Below are 15,359 nucleotides of genomic sequence, written 5' to 3'. Positions count from 1 at the left end.
TAAATTAATATTTAAGTTTCAGATTCATTTCTTCAAAAACAAAACATACAAGTGTAACAGGTTTTCTAACTCAATTAACAAATGATACTTCCATAGAGAACCAAGACGGACCTAACATTACCTTCAGTCAACTGCAAGAAGTTATCTTTGATGTTACAGTCTTACAGAAATGTCACAATAAAGTTTACAGTTTCATGACTTCCCCCTTCTAATCCCTACAGAGATAAAACAATACTGATAATTTAAGAATTCCGGCTTCTATCAGCTCTTGCATTTTGTTGTTGGTTTTGTTACACTTTCTTATTCACAAGCCAGCTTGGTATCAAAGCTGCTCAAACAAATAGCAAAAGCCTGAAATGCAGAAAGAGGATATCGATAATCCATAGTGAACATGTCCTTACCGACTTTACCAAACTGCAATATGACCTTATCATGTTCTGGTGGTGTCGGCTGTGACGGTGTTGGTGCACCGGCCGAAGGCTGTGTAGCAGCAATTAACTGGAAATTCTTAACAGAAGCAACCGTTACTCGTCCTCGAAAGTTCAAGCACCAACACTGCAGTTGTTCATGCCATCTTGGCGCCTTGTTTTGGAGAACTAATGGCCTCTCTTTGCCTTCGTCATCGTCACCGTGAATAATGTCGGAGAATCTTGAGCTGCTAAAGTCCATTGAATTGCCAATAATTGACTTTGACATGGAGATGCTACGAAACGAATCTTCAATGGATCTTGAAAGTATATCAGGTTGGCCTGGGACGACTCCTCCAGCATCGAGTGCAGATGTAGGAATTGAGTGCATAGTACAGTGCATTCTACGTGGGCCACGAGTACCTAACACATTTAGTTCATATGTTACTTGAGCAATGTTGTAGCTGCCGCTAGGAACTTTTGGCGAGACCTTCTTTGGGTAGAATCTCCGACTTGTCTTTCCTGGTTCAGAAACCACTTTACCCGTATATGGAGGCTGAGTATCACAGACTATGAATTTCGTGCCAAGGAAGTTTGACCTGAAACATGGAACATGATTAACTGAGTGAGTAGGCTTGTTCAAAGAGTTGGATATTAAAAACACTATCTATATAATAAAATAGCTTGGTTTTTTTAATCTTTTATAAATAGCTATTCAGATTTGATCTAAGAAAAGATAGTCCTATCAATGTATATCCAACTTATTGACTGTAATTGTAACAAAAGTCAAGGACAACAATCAATAGAAAAATAGATTTCCTCATCCTTACTCCCAATTCCTTCCACCCTTTTCGATTTGTTCAGCGGTAAAACTGGAAAACCTAGAAACTTCACCGATGTCATCTATCAAATCCGAAAATTCAGGTTTTGTTCTTAATCATGGATAAATCACCAATTTCAATTTGTTCAGCAAGAAAACTCGATAACCCTAGAAATCCACCAATTTCAATTTGTTCAGCAAGAAAACTCGATAACCCTAGAAATCCACCAATTTCAACTATCAAATCCAAAAGTCAGGTTTGTTCTTAATCATGGATTTTGTTTACGTTGTTTTAGTAATTCAGGTGTGCTCTTAATCATGTATTACTCTAAATCTTTGTTGCGCTCACATAGGTCTAGCATTTTCTCTCTCAAGGAAGAGATTGATCATCAACTTCAATGTAAGCGTTTGCTGAATCACCGAACTGGGTAACCTGAGAATAGATTATAGTTTTCATTGCAATTTTAGTCAATATAAAATTGATAGGAAATAGAATATGCAGAGCACCTGTACAAGGTAAGGGTTTAAGTTTGAGCTGGAAATGACAGGAGATACAAAATTGTAATTGAGGTTGCAGGTTTCTGAGTCAATAGATTTTGGAGGAACTGGTCATAAAGTACTATTGTGCTGTTGTCAGAAGATACTTTTCACCACATAAGATCTTCCTCCCAGGTTGATTTGAGGTGTTCCTTCGCTGCAATCTATGAAATATCCACACCGAGAAGGGGCAACGAGTTGTTCATAGGTTTCCACATTGAGAGGATGAACAGTTGGACTGTTGGGAGTGTATTGTAGTACATCTTAGCTAAAGTGATGTACGCAAGGAATAAAAAAACAAGATATGGGTAATAAAAGAAGTAGTTAGTGATCGAGTTTCCATTTTAGTTAATGAAAACTTCTGAAAACGGGATTAAATATCGAAGAACATGATAGTTAATGGGAAGACTTGGGTTATCGTTTATAGAAACTAATAATGTGTCAGTCTCAATCGATACGCTACATGACTTTGTGAACTAAAGACCCAAAGACTTGGTTTACACTTAGTTGTTCTGAATAAAAGAAAGACAGGATGAGTTAACAAATAGTTTCATCTCCTTTTGTTACCTCACTTTTCCAATGTAAGTACTGCTTGATCTTGATATGGTATCAGCGTCCATGGAGATAACATACTCAGTGCAAGTAGTCCGTCGATTTCTTTTTGCAGAGAGAAGAAATTTTCCATTTTCAACAAGCAAAGCTGCACGATTTCAAGAAATGTATCAGAACCACTCAACAAGCAGCCATAAGCCACAGCAAGGCAACTTAAAAAGCAATCCATTCTTCGTCAACCAATTAATAGTTCTCATTTTTTTTTAGTCATGATTGATTTATATAAAATATACTAAAACTAGGCGCGAGTCTATAAAACTTCTCGTAGAGGGTGGCATAAACCTCGAACTGAAGTACTTCAATAATAACTCTATCCATGAAAGAAAGAAAATTGTCGGAATAATAATGATGGTCATATACTTTTCTGTCAATATCGTAAACAGAACGTAACCTGAAGTCTAATAAATGGGATCCACAAGAAGTAACTCTGATTTCCACTAAAATATAACCCAAGAGCAATGAGGAAACTAAAACGGAATTGCCTTATTTGACAAGCACACACAGTTTATTCTTGGCCCTCATCAATCAGAAAACCGAATATTTTTTTGACTTGTTCACGAGGACTTTTCATTTATTGGTGGTCAACTTTAACGTGTGAAGAATCACACGGTACATGAAAAACTTTTCAAGTACTTCTTTTGAACGACAAGTTTAATGAGACAACAGAACTATAGTTGCATAACACAAAGGTATCATGCCTCTGCAATATGAGCCGAACCTTCAGGCCGTTAAGAATACCTGATTCTCTACATCTACTACAACATAGAAAACGAAATTGAGAAAAATTTAGCATTCAACCATTGGTTGTAAGAGCAAACCTTTACCAGGACTAAGACACAGGAAAAGGTGGTAAGTTAAGTTAGATTTATCCCTCTTAATGAAGCACTGCATTGTTCCATCACGCGGTCCCGGCTGTATTTTTGTAAGAATGAAAGCACGGTAAGTGGTATTCTCATATTCATTAAACAATTGTTTTAATGACTAACGTAAAAAATCTCTGACGAAATCAAATAACAGAAAAACTCTACCTGCTTTAGCGACACAGGAAAGGTAAGCTTTCCGCATAACTCTGGGCCTCTGACAATTTCTTTACACATATCTCTCCATGATCTGCAAACTGCGGCACAGGCAACTACATGCCTGCGAGAAGGCCAAGTACTCTCGCTAGCTTCCAACCTCTTAATAACATCTCGGAGTAGTTCCGGAGGAAGGTTAGCCCAACAGCTATGCTGGACAACCAATGGCTGGTCATGTATCTCGTGGACTGAACCCTGAGACTTCCCTCTATGATTTCCAGGCAACCGCACCTCAAAGCTACGTCTAGATAAGCTCCCCAAACTATCTCTAACATCACGAACTATACTTCTGAACGACATTTGACCTAAAATACAATTTACTAACTTCCCCCTCAAAATGTTCGCATATATTAACTCTTTTCCTAGGTTAATAATGGTAAGAGACCTTTAACTGCAAAAAGAAAAATCATAAATCAAATTCCCACAGCATAAGTTCACAACCCAAGGAAAAAAGAACACGCGAAGATAAGAACACAAACTAAAGACTAAAATAAGAGAAAGGTATCAACTTTAATGTACCCTAATCAAGCTATCAACTTTTTAGACAACCAAAATTAGTACTAAGAAAACCCAAATAGATATTAAGAAACCCCCAAATTTGAATTCTCATTGCTTCAAATGAAACCAATCAAAAGAGTGTTGCAGAAAAAGGACCACCAGATCTAAAATACAGACAGGATAGAACTGCAGCTTTCTGGTGGTGGTACCAAATTCCTAAAGCTACTAAAAAATGAAAATTTTCAGAAAACCTAACTAGAGCCGTAAGGTAAGAGCTGCCTGTAATCTTCCATTTATCAGATTTCATGTCAAAGAACTAACCTTCTCCACTAAAATCAGAGTGAGAGCAAGAGAGAGATGTTGAAAATCAACCCCCAAATTTTTTCTACCTGAAGCACAACAGAAAATCAAAATTAAGCAGAAACCCTAAAAATAGAAATAAATGTGAGTATTTGAACTAACGAAAAAGCCAGATAATATCAACAAAAAATTGCGATCTTTGTACAATAAGAGCAGACAGAGCGTAACCCTAAAAGGAGGAGAAAATGGGGTTTAGCAGTGTATGAAAACCTTAACAAAGAAATCAGTAAAAAAAACAGTAGAAATATCCAACTAACATCAAATCCAGATCTTGTTCCAACAATGATCTGAACAACAAAATATTATGCAGAAATACTGACAAAGAAATGAATCTGTACCCCCAAAATCTCCACAGAAACAACCAAACTCAAAGATTGAAGAGCAGAAAACCAGAAAGTGAAGACACGGTATTTGACCTGCTGCTGCTGCTTCTCTATCTATCTAAAAGTACAGGCGGGCACCAAACCACATTAAATTCATTTCACGAGACCTAATATGAAAATTGGACTACTTTTTTTTTATTTTAATCTGATTATTTATAGTAATAAGTTTCCACTTTTAGACCGAAAGCAGAAAAGTTTTGACTTTTCGGTTAGGTTATTTTGTCCAGAAACCAGAGTATGTTATAGGGAAGTAAATGCTTAGGCAACCAACGCTCCAACTGCAAATTCCGATATATCCATCCCCTGGTTTTGTAAACCATGACTCATTTGCCCCTGTTTTGACCCATCATCTAAGAGCAACTCTAACATGGGGGCGGCTGGGCTGAAAATTCAGCCCCCATGTCCAACCCCAGCCGGTTGGGGCTGGGTCACAACCGGTTGAACGCTCCAACAGGTGGTTATTAAAAATAGGTGGAATCGAATCGATTTCATGGATTTCCTTTTTTTTAATATATTATCTTTTAATCTATTTAGTTTTTGCTTTTTCCTTTTATATCTAATAAGTTCTTTTTTTTTTAAAAATCTAATTAGATTTTTTTTAATCTAATTAGTTTTTATTTTCCAAAAAAAAACATTATTTCGAAAATAGTTCGAAATAGTTCAAATATTTTTCGCATGCCTACAAAAATTTCACATACGCGTTTTCCACATGCACAAATTTTAAGCCTCAAGAGAGGCTGAAGTTGGAGCTGAATTTTTGGGTTTGAGCTTAGGCTGAAAATTTTGGGTGAAAAAATAGTTTTTAAGGGCCAAAGACAGACTGAGGTTGGACTTGCTCTAAATAGTCACTAAAAGACGGGTTAATACCCCCAATTTCTAACCCCCTGACTATTTTTGCCCCATTTTTTTTTTCAAATTTTTCCGAAATACAGATCAAAATAGAATTAATTTTAAAGGAATATTAAGATATTTAAATACACCTCATCTTTTTCACTTCATCACTTTTTTTCCATTTCATCTCTCTCTACCTCGCCATCTTCTCTGACAAAGGTCGTCATCCGACCATTTTTTTTCCACAACCTTTAAAATTAAACTTTATTTATTTTTTTTCTTTTTTTCTCTGTTCTTCTTTCTCTTGCCCCTCTCTCTGAAGGAGCCCCCTTCGCCGAAAAAAATGTAAATTAAAGGTGCAGGTTGCCCAAACAAGATGAAATGGAGAGAGGGAGAGATGAAGTGTAAGAGAGGAGTGATGAAATGGAGGAGAGAAAGATAGATCTATGTAACTTGATCGTGGCATCTCCCCATCTCAATCTAAACATCTTAAGGAAAGGAACCGAAATCGAGGTATAAACCCTAAATTCTTTATGGTATAGTTCACTTCTTAGATGATGATTATGTCTGGGTCTCGATTAGTGGTAGAATCTGTTTTGCTTTGGTCCAATAAAGTTAGGGTTCTCTGATTTGGTTGGATAAAGTTAAGGATTTCTTCGACCAAAATAAAAATGGTGTGAGATTGTGTACCTTTATGATTCATCTCTCTCTCTCTCTCTCTCTCTCTCTCTCTCTTTCTCTCTCTCTCTCTCTCTCACTCGCTCCCTCTCTCTCTCTCTAAAATAAGGTCGGAGGTGGTGGCTGGAATCGATGATCGATGGTAGCTGGAATCGATGATCGATGGTAGCTGGAATCGATGATCGATGGTAACAACTGAGAGGGAATTTGGAAGAAGAGATATTTTGTTTTTTCAAAAAATTTGACGAAATTCACAATTTCAAAAGTTTGTACATTATATTCTGAAAGAATTACTTCTTCCTCGAAAGGGCCCGCCTTCATCATTTTTATATGACACCAGCACCACCCAAAATTTTCCACTCAAATGTTAGTGCTGATCATATCAATCTATTACATATGAGACACATCCACTGGAACTGTTATTTCTGGTCAACTGATTATCCCATTCCATACTTTTTATCCAGAAATAGTCTTCTGTTGTAATGACCTATCTGCAAGATGGAAAAAGGATGATGAGAGGGTAGCATGAATTGATTCTCATCATGCATGTAACATGCAAGGCCATTAATTTACTCTTCTTGTGAGTGAATGAATGCACATGTAGATGCTATATTATTCGAGACATGCATGCGGCATGATTAATGATGAATGACAGTGTATGCTCATCCTCATTATATTTATTTGTTTATTTCCTTTTAATCTATTCTTTAATTTATTACTACTATTTATATTCTTTTTTCGTAATCTAATCTCGTTTGTCTGTGATCAAGTTTCCCCCTGGTCTCCTAGTTAGTTCTTCTCCATAATTTAATCTCAGTTTGGTTCCCTAATTTGTGACAAACTTTCTGTCTGGTCTCTCAGTTCTTCTTCAACGTGTCACAATAGTTGCGAGAGATACGTCAAAAAAATTACTCTCTTGCAACCCACTCTAGTCTAGTCTATTGAAGTTTTTGGCTTTCTTAATTACTTGCTAATTCAACATCCAATTTTACATAAGAGGCCTAACTATGTCAAAAGCAATGGCCATTTTTTGCACGAACTTGTTAATCATGACACTTTAGGGCTCTTACACTTTCATTTTGAATGTTAGTCCTTGTAGCTGGTAACTTTAGTTCCTCTCGACAAAACAAGTTTAAATCAGCCTACAGTAAAGGTTTCGATCGAAGTTCAATATTCCTTTCATTTCGTCCATTTGAACTTCATTTAAAACATCCCTAATTTTGAAAATCCAAAAATAAGAAAAGAATCAAATTTCTTCCTCCGAAAAGTTATATTGTGCAGTTTTCCATAGCAGAACAATAAATGAAGAACACAAATATGTTTTTCTCTTCAAATGACAAAACTTGGATATCGAAGTCATTCCCTTAACAAATACTATTAGGACAATTCCAACTTAAATCTTACCATTAGAATAGAAAAACACACAAACATTATATAGCTGCATAAATAGATAATCTGTTCTCCAAAAATCTCTGTACAATGAAAACAAGTCAAAGTATGACAATTTCTTTATACATGGGAACATATAGAGAATTACTGATTCTGACATGAGTTTATGCATATACAATGGGGTGACCTCTAGTAAAAAAACTTTCTAGTAATTTTTTGTTTTTTTTCTCTACTCGAATCTATACATTTCCGTTATTTTTTGCCCTCCTTTCCATTCTCACGGCATACGGAAACTAAAGGGTGAGATAAACGGCAGACCTCTGTATGCACGAACACGATATAAAATAAGCTGCACAACTTTTCACAATACTTTTTAAAAGACTTCTTATAAAAATTCATAAGTAATATTAGTGCTCAAAATCCCTTTCGGTTTTTGATGTCTGAGATCTAATACCTTTCTTCAGCAATGATTCTTTCATATCTCTGTAACTCTGGAACTCTTCCAATGCTTCTGCAGTCGTCTTAACTAATTGAACTCCAGAGCCTGTTAAGCTGATATTCGAAGCAGAATCATGAATCCCTCCTTCCCCCGAATCTGCCAACTTGATTGAACTTGAGAAATCTTGCCGAAGTGGTGGAGCTGTACTCAACAACTCGACAAGAGCACCAACAACAGCATTTTGTGATTTTATAATTGGTAGAACTCCTCCTATCTCGAGAAGATGTCCTTTTTCGTCAAAAGATTCTGGTCTGGAATTCAAGTAGTTTGTCAAATATCTGCTAGAAAAGAGTGAGAGCAAATAATAATATTTCGTTTCTTCTGATAAGCGAACTCCCGTTATGAAAAACAAATAGGAGCATTAACGAGACAACAATGCAAATGAGAGTGTATTAACACTAAATATTTGAATAGGAAACAGGCAATAAGTAGACCAATCACAAAGTAGTCTTTTAAAATCTTACCCTGGGTGTGGATTACTTGTGTAATCTTTTTCAACAGCAAACGGAGGAGCAAATTTCGAATAATCGAATGTCTCACGCGAGGAAAACCTTCTAGGGCTCCATGAAAATACTTTTGGTGAAATGCTGGATGATTTATTTGCTTCATTAGGATTTCCAATCTCATCTCTCCTAGATGGCTTCATCTTAAAGCAGAAGGAAGAAAATTAAACAACAAATAAAGCTAATATTTCGCAGCAAAGATAGGAATATACAAAAGAAGTTTAATAACTATACCTTCTCTAATCTTAACCCGGTCTGATCATTTCCAAGTCTCATCTGATTGTTTAGATTTTTGGTTTGGGAAGGACCTAGTCTTGTGCCTCTTGGAGGAGATGAAGGTATGACATGACTAATCACTCCTGGAATCCTAGGTATACTTACTGGAGCACTTTCAGAGCGAAAAATAGTATTGGGTGAACGAAAATCGTTATATTGGTTAGGTGGGGATAGAGAAGGAGACGGAGAACGCATATATGAAGAGACAATGTCAAGATCATGTGAATAAGAATATGTGGGTGGAGGAGAAGGAGACACCGAATGTTCATAGCCTTTCTGAATATCATAACTCCAACTATGTCGCCTTTCGAAAGACTCATCAAACTGGAATTTTGTAAGAGGAAGTGAATGAAAGCTTCTAATATGATCTGTGGTTGGACTTCCAACATAATCTGGTATGAACTGTGTAGACATAGTTGGTGTCAATAATCCCGAATTTAAATCAGGAAGTGTTTTACGATATAACACAGACAAACAAAGTCTTCCACAACAAGTATCTAATGGAGCGAAACAAAATGTCTGCATTTCTACTTCTTCTACGCGAGTAAACGGCTCAAGAAAGGAAGATACTCTTTGAGCTAGTGTAAATGAAAGTATTTGACTCGACGAATTAAGATCTCGAAACAATTTATATGCAGGTAATAGTTTCACAATCAAATACAAAGACCTCAACAATATAACCGATTTCTGATATAATGAGCTAGAATTTTTACTATTATTACCTCGATTTCTCTTGCTTCCTGAACTAGAATTCTTACTCTTTTTACTCTCATACTGAACAACCCATCTCTCAATTATTTTCTCTTTCTTAATCTCTGGATAAAACTCATCTTCCCCAGAATTCCAAGAATTGGGGAATTTCTCTTTCCATGAAAGATGATCACTCTTAGGAGAACTAGGGTTTGAATCGAAGAAATTTATCGGTTTTTGAATAAGAATTACATCAATAACCATTGGTTCTAGATTACTTTGGTGCCAAAGATCAAAATTTTCTAAAGCAGAAGGACAATCTTTAAGTGCTAAATTAAACCATTTATCTCTTGGTCTAAAACTTGAAGATGAAGATGAAGATGATGAAGGAGAAGATAAAATTTGAGTTCCACTAAAATTACGTGAAGAAACAGAAGAAGGAGACCTTGATTCTAATATTATGTGACGACTCTTTGCAAAGAACTCAGTTATAATTTGTTCGATTTCAGCAGGTTCAGTTTGATTATTGCTGTGTGGTGACGACGCCATAGCTAGAAAAAAACAGCGTAGTAAAGAAAAACCCTAGATATGGAAGTTTGGGTTGGATGAATTAAATACAGAAAGTTGAAACATTGGTCATAGAAACAGAATTTGGAAAAGGATTAGAGAAGTTATTAACAGATTATAATGAAGAAGAAGAAGAAGAGTTGGAATCGAACCGTATGAATATTTGTTCTGATGAATGTTTCCTTTTCGTTATCCAAATTTCAAAGAAGAAGTCTAATAACTTCTTTGGGGTTTTGATATTATTCTGATGGATATTTTGACTTCTGATTATTGAGCATGAGAAGTTGGCTCAGTCGGGAAAGAGAAAGAGTAAACGATTTTAAAAAATTTGGGGAGTTTTAAAAACGCCTACTATTAGTGTTAAAAGCGCTTCCCTCGAGGCAAATCTTAGGGGGAGTTTGTGAGCGAAAATGGCGCTTTTATAACTTAAGAGGGGCGAGTTAAAACCTCCTTTTGAATTTTTCTATGGGCTTTCATTATATTTGACCCCTCTTTCATGAACCTATTCTCTCTTCTCCACCCTGAATTTTCTACTTGTAAATTTGGCCTCTTTTTTCAAGGGGTTCCATACTGATTACATAAGTTTTTTTTTTTTTTGAACTTACTGATTACATAACTTGATTTCAACAAAAAAAAAAAAAAAAAAAAAGATTACATAACTTGATCTTAGGGTCCGTTTGAAAATATTATGATGAAAAATTCTCATAAATAAAAAAAAAAAACTGTGAATTTTGACAAATATTCTAGGTTGCCAAATTTTAAAAAGAAAAAAAAAACATCTTTTCCTCAACTCCTACCACCAACTCCGGCTACCACTACCACTATTTTTGTCTTTTTTTTATTCTCTCCTTCCAAATTTTGAAATGTTTAGTCTAAGTCCAGAAATAGGAACCTCTACCTCAACTAGTATTCCTAACTGCTACTCTTCTATTATAACTCTAATGTAACTATTTTGAATCATCAATAGAAGTTATGTTGTTAAAAAAAAACCTATACCTCCGATTCGAGTCATGGAGCTCATGTTATATCACCTCCAATCTCAAATATCACAAACTATGTGTCTCACAAGTTAGATTCTACAAACTATCTCTTATGGAAGGATCAATTTGAATCTATACTCGTATCAACAGATCTCATCTTCTATGTAGATGGCACATACAAAGAACCCTCAAAAGAAATCGAATTAGCAGGAATAATGATAACAACCCCTGAATATCTCAGTTGGAATTGATTCATTCTCTTACCGGTTGAAACTCAAATATTGATGAGTTGAACAATTAGAGGTATCTCAAGAGGACACTCTAAAAATAAAGTGTCATTTCGAGATATCTATATGTAGAAACCGGATCTGTTTTCTTTCAGTTTGGGCAACCAAACGTTGTCCAAATCAAGATCAGGATGGACCATTGGATTCGTCTCGTCGAGCTCTTGAATTTAGACATAAAGTTTGTCAGAATCCGATTTCATATGAATGAGTTATCATTGATTTACTTTGGGAAAATATATGGATAACTACAACGTGTAGTTTTATTATTAGTACCGTATTGGAAAAATAAGGAAAGTTCTACTTCCTTATATAGACTTTTCCTTATGTTACTAATAATAGATTGGTTGGGATGATGGGATGGTTGGCGTGGTTTGCACCACGCAAACCACGCATCACGCACGCGCACGCGCGGCGTGGGCGCTTTAGAGGCGCCCGTACGCATCGTCGCGAGGAGCGATTGGAGCCTTGGATTTTACGATCATAAATATGATCTGACGGTCAGGATATTTGGCGCTCTTAAGATAGATCCGTTGATGATCTAACGGTGGGCGTTCAATGCGCGAGATCTTAATATATCCGTTAAGATCTGACGGTCAACATGGCACCCGAAAACCAACAGTCAAATATGACTGTTGGGAAGCATCCACTCACTATTGGCACCCATACGAAGTGGTGTCAATACCCCTATAAATACCATGAGAATTCAGCAAACAAATCATTAGTTTTTTGCATTTCTGAGCATTCATTTTCAAGCATTCGAGTTTAAGGATCGTTGTTCAGAAGTTCATATTACTTACCAAGTTCGTCAGACTATCATAACTAAGAGGTACCATCTTTACTTTGATAGGTAATCCGTTTTATCCTGGGAGACATACACCATTACTGTTGGTACTGATATACAAGGTGTAAATTGTCTCAAGGACAGAGGTATCCTCGACTCGGATATTTTACATTTGATTTTTTTTTTTTTTTTTTTATAATCACTCTTTTTATCTTAATTGTTAGAAGATAACTCTTTCTCTGATTTAAGAAATAGAAAGACAAACAAAAGTGGGTGTACTCTGTTTTGTTAAAAACCAGAAAGATTAAGAACTATTCTCTGAAAAGAGAACCAGGGAGACAACAATCTTAAGACAATTTAATGTAATTAGTTTTCTAGTTCTTAAAATATTAACTTACTTTGTTTCTTTGTTAAGAGAGAGAGAATGGCAACAAACGTTGAAACAGTTCGTGTCAATGCTTCATCCTCGAACCATGCTGAGAAACCAGAAAAGTTCAAGGGGATTGATTTCAAACGTTGGCAGCAGAAGATGCTGTTTTATTTAACCACTCTCGGGTTGGTTAAATATCTTTCTGAAGAAAAACCTATCCTAAATGAGGATGGTGATATTCAGAATGTGTCTGCCGTGGAGGCATGGAAGCATAGTGATTTTCTCTGTAAGAACTATATCTTGAATTCTCTTGATGATAGTCTTTATAATATTTATTATATTATAGAAACATCTAAAGAATTATGGAATACCCTCATCAACAAATATAAGACAGAGACAGCGGGTATGAAAAAATTCATTGTTGGAAGGTTCTTGGACTATAAAATGACTGATTCCAAACCAGTTATGTTACAAGTACAAGAACTCCAAATGTTGTTACAGGAGTTAAAGGCCGAAAACATGATTACTAATGAGGCCTTTCAAGTTCGTGCTATGATAGAAAAACTCCCTCTAGGTTGGAAGGATTTAAAAAACTATCTTAGACACAAAAACAAAGATATGGGTCTCGAAGACCTAATCCTCAAATTAAGGATTGAGGAAGATAGTCGAAGTGCCGAAAGGAGAAATGAAAAAATCTCCAATGTTAATGTGGTTGAAACAAAACCAAACAAGGTTAATAAAAGAAAAAGGTCAACCAAATCAAATGGTAAGGCCAAAAGGAAGAAAAATGCTAATGGTTGTTTTACTTGTGGAAAACCAGGGCACTTTGCAAAGGACTGCTGGTCTTTTAAACCAGGCAGTAAACCAAATAAAGTGAAGAATCAAACTTCACTTATTGAAGATTCAGAACTTCAGAATTTATGTGCTCTTGTTACTGACAATGAAGATATGGTCGTTGATGTGATTCAGAAATTTGAAAATATGAACCTATGTGCTGTTGTCTCTGAAGTTAATCTCATTGGTAACATGAGAGAATGGTGGGTAGATACAGGGTCTACTCGTCATATTTGTTCTGATCGAAGCATGTTCTCTACTTACAAAGAAGCAGATAATGAAGAGAACCTGTTTATGGGTAATGACTCAACCGCCAAAGTTCAAGGGAAAGGGAAGGTGGTGTTAAAGTTTACTTCTGGAAAAGAAGTAACCTTGAATGATGTGTACCATGCTCCAGATGTAAGGAAGAATCTAGTATCCGGATCTCTCCTAAGTAAAAATGGGTTTAAACTTGTATTTGTGGCAGATAACTTTGTACTGTCCAAAAATAATATGTATGTGGGAAAGGGATACATGTCAGGGGGTCTATTCAAACTAAATGTAACCACTGTAATGCCTAAGGCATCAAATATTAATAATAATAAAGCTATGAGTTCTGCTTATATTGTTGAGTCTTCTTCTGAAATTTGGCATAAGAGATTAGGACATGTGAACTTAAATTCAATAAAGAAATTAATGAATATGGATCTATTACCCAAATTTGAAATTGAATCCAGAAAGAAGTGCCCCACATGTGTAGAATCAAAAATGACTAAGCCTTCTTTTAAATCAGTTGAAAGAGACACAGAACCTTTAGATTTAATTCACACAGATATTTGTGATTTAAAAATGGTTCAAACAAGAGGAGGAAAGAAATATTTCATCACTTTCATAGATGATTCCACAAGATTCTGTTATCTGTACTTATTAAGAAGTAAAGATGAAGCAATTGAAAAATTTGAGCTTTATAAAGCAGAAGTGGAAAATCAACTTAATAAAAAGATTAAGGCAATTAGAAGTGATAGAGGAGGAGAATATGAATCTCCTTTTGCGGAAACATGTGCAAAGAATGGAATCATTCATCAAACAACCGCTCCTTACACCCCTCAACAAAATGGGATTGCGGAGCGTAAAAACAGAACTTTGAAAGAGATGATGAATGCAATGTTGTTGAGTTCTGGTTTACCTCAGAACTTGTGGGGGGAGGCTATCTTAACAACCAACCACTTATTAAACAAACTACCCCATAGGAAAACAGGAAACATTCCTTACGAGTTGTGGAAAGGAAGAAAACCATCTTTTAAGTACACAAAAGTGTGGGGGTGCCTTGCTAAGGTATTAGTTCCCCCTCCTAAGAAGGTTAAGATAGGTCCTAAAACTGTAGATTGTATTTACTTAGGACCAGCAATTAACAGTAGTGCCTATCGTTTCCTAGTTTACAAATCGGATATAACAGATATCCATGTCAACACTATTATGGAATCTAGAGATGCAGAGTTTTTTGAGCATATCTTTCCATATAAACAAAACCAGGAAATACAATCTGAAACTAAGAAAAGAAATCGAGATCAAAGTGATCAAATTTCAGAACCATCTAAAGAAGATGACATAGAAATCAAGGAACAAGAAATTGAACCTCGAAAGAGTAAAAGGGTAAAGGTACAAAAGACCTTTGGTCCTGATTTTGTCACTTTCATGATTGAAGGAGAACCTCAAACATTTATAGAAGCTATGACTACTCCAGAAGCTCCATTTTGGAAAGAAGCTGTAAACAGTGAGATAGAATCCATCATGCAAAACCATACTTGGGAGATAGTGGATCTTCCAGCTGGTTGTAAGCCTTTAGGATGTAAATGGATTTTTAAGAAGAAATTAAAACCAGATGGATCTATCGAAAAGTATAAGGCACGATTCGTCGCACAAGGATTCAGACAAAAGGAAGGATTAGATTATTTTGATACTTATTCTCCTGTTAGTCGAATCACATCCATAAGAGTGTTAG

General features: G+C 35.8%; 2 protein-coding genes across 7 annotated transcripts; both read right to left on the bottom strand.

The window, feature by feature from the left end:
- Positions 1-4: 4 nt before the first annotated feature.
- Positions 5-4,904, bottom strand: LOC147551906 (tubby-like F-box protein 8). Of its 4 annotated transcripts, none has more exons than XM_086665930.1 (6): positions 4,649-4,904; positions 4,268-4,339; positions 3,405-3,843; positions 3,201-3,288; positions 2,332-2,464; positions 5-1,006 (listed from the first exon to the last, which is right to left on the bottom strand). In XM_086665930.1, the coding sequence occupies exons 3-6, from the start codon at positions 3,750-3,752 to the stop codon at positions 301-303; spliced, it is 1,275 nt and encodes a 424-aa protein (XP_086522056.1). In that variant the 5' UTR covers positions 3,753-3,843; positions 4,268-4,339; positions 4,649-4,904; the 3' UTR covers positions 5-300. The 4 variants fall into 4 exon arrangements, with proteins under 4 accessions (XP_086522056.1, XP_086522054.1, XP_086522053.1 ...); XM_086665928.1 differs by having other exon boundaries at positions 3,195-3,288; positions 4,649-4,824; XM_086665927.1 differs by having other exon boundaries at positions 3,195-3,288; positions 4,272-4,339; positions 4,649-4,821.
- Positions 4,905-7,608: 2,704 nt separating this feature from the next.
- Positions 7,609-10,541, bottom strand: LOC147551905 (autophagy-related protein 13b-like). Of its 3 annotated transcripts, none has more exons than XM_086669480.1 (3): positions 8,828-10,541; positions 8,555-8,736; positions 7,609-8,341 (listed from the first exon to the last, which is right to left on the bottom strand). In XM_086669480.1, the coding sequence occupies exons 1-3, from the start codon at positions 10,106-10,108 to the stop codon at positions 7,999-8,001; spliced, it is 1,806 nt and encodes a 601-aa protein (XP_086525606.1). In that variant the 5' UTR covers positions 10,109-10,541; the 3' UTR covers positions 7,609-7,998. The 3 variants fall into 3 exon arrangements, with proteins under 3 accessions (XP_086525606.1, XP_086525604.1, XP_086525605.1); XM_086669478.1 differs by having other exon boundaries at positions 7,609-8,371; positions 8,828-10,424; XM_086669479.1 differs by having other exon boundaries at positions 7,609-8,368; positions 8,828-10,424.
- Positions 10,542-15,359: the final 4,818 nt, after the last annotated feature.

Source organism: Eschscholzia californica, unplaced genomic scaffold, assembly GCF_041429995.1.
Source record: "Eschscholzia californica isolate CP2 unplaced genomic scaffold, dmEscCali1.0.p SCAF_3, whole genome shotgun sequence".
Taxonomy (NCBI): Eukaryota; Viridiplantae; Streptophyta; class Magnoliopsida; order Ranunculales; family Papaveraceae; genus Eschscholzia; species Eschscholzia californica.
This window is presented reverse-complemented; position numbering and strand designations above follow the sequence as displayed.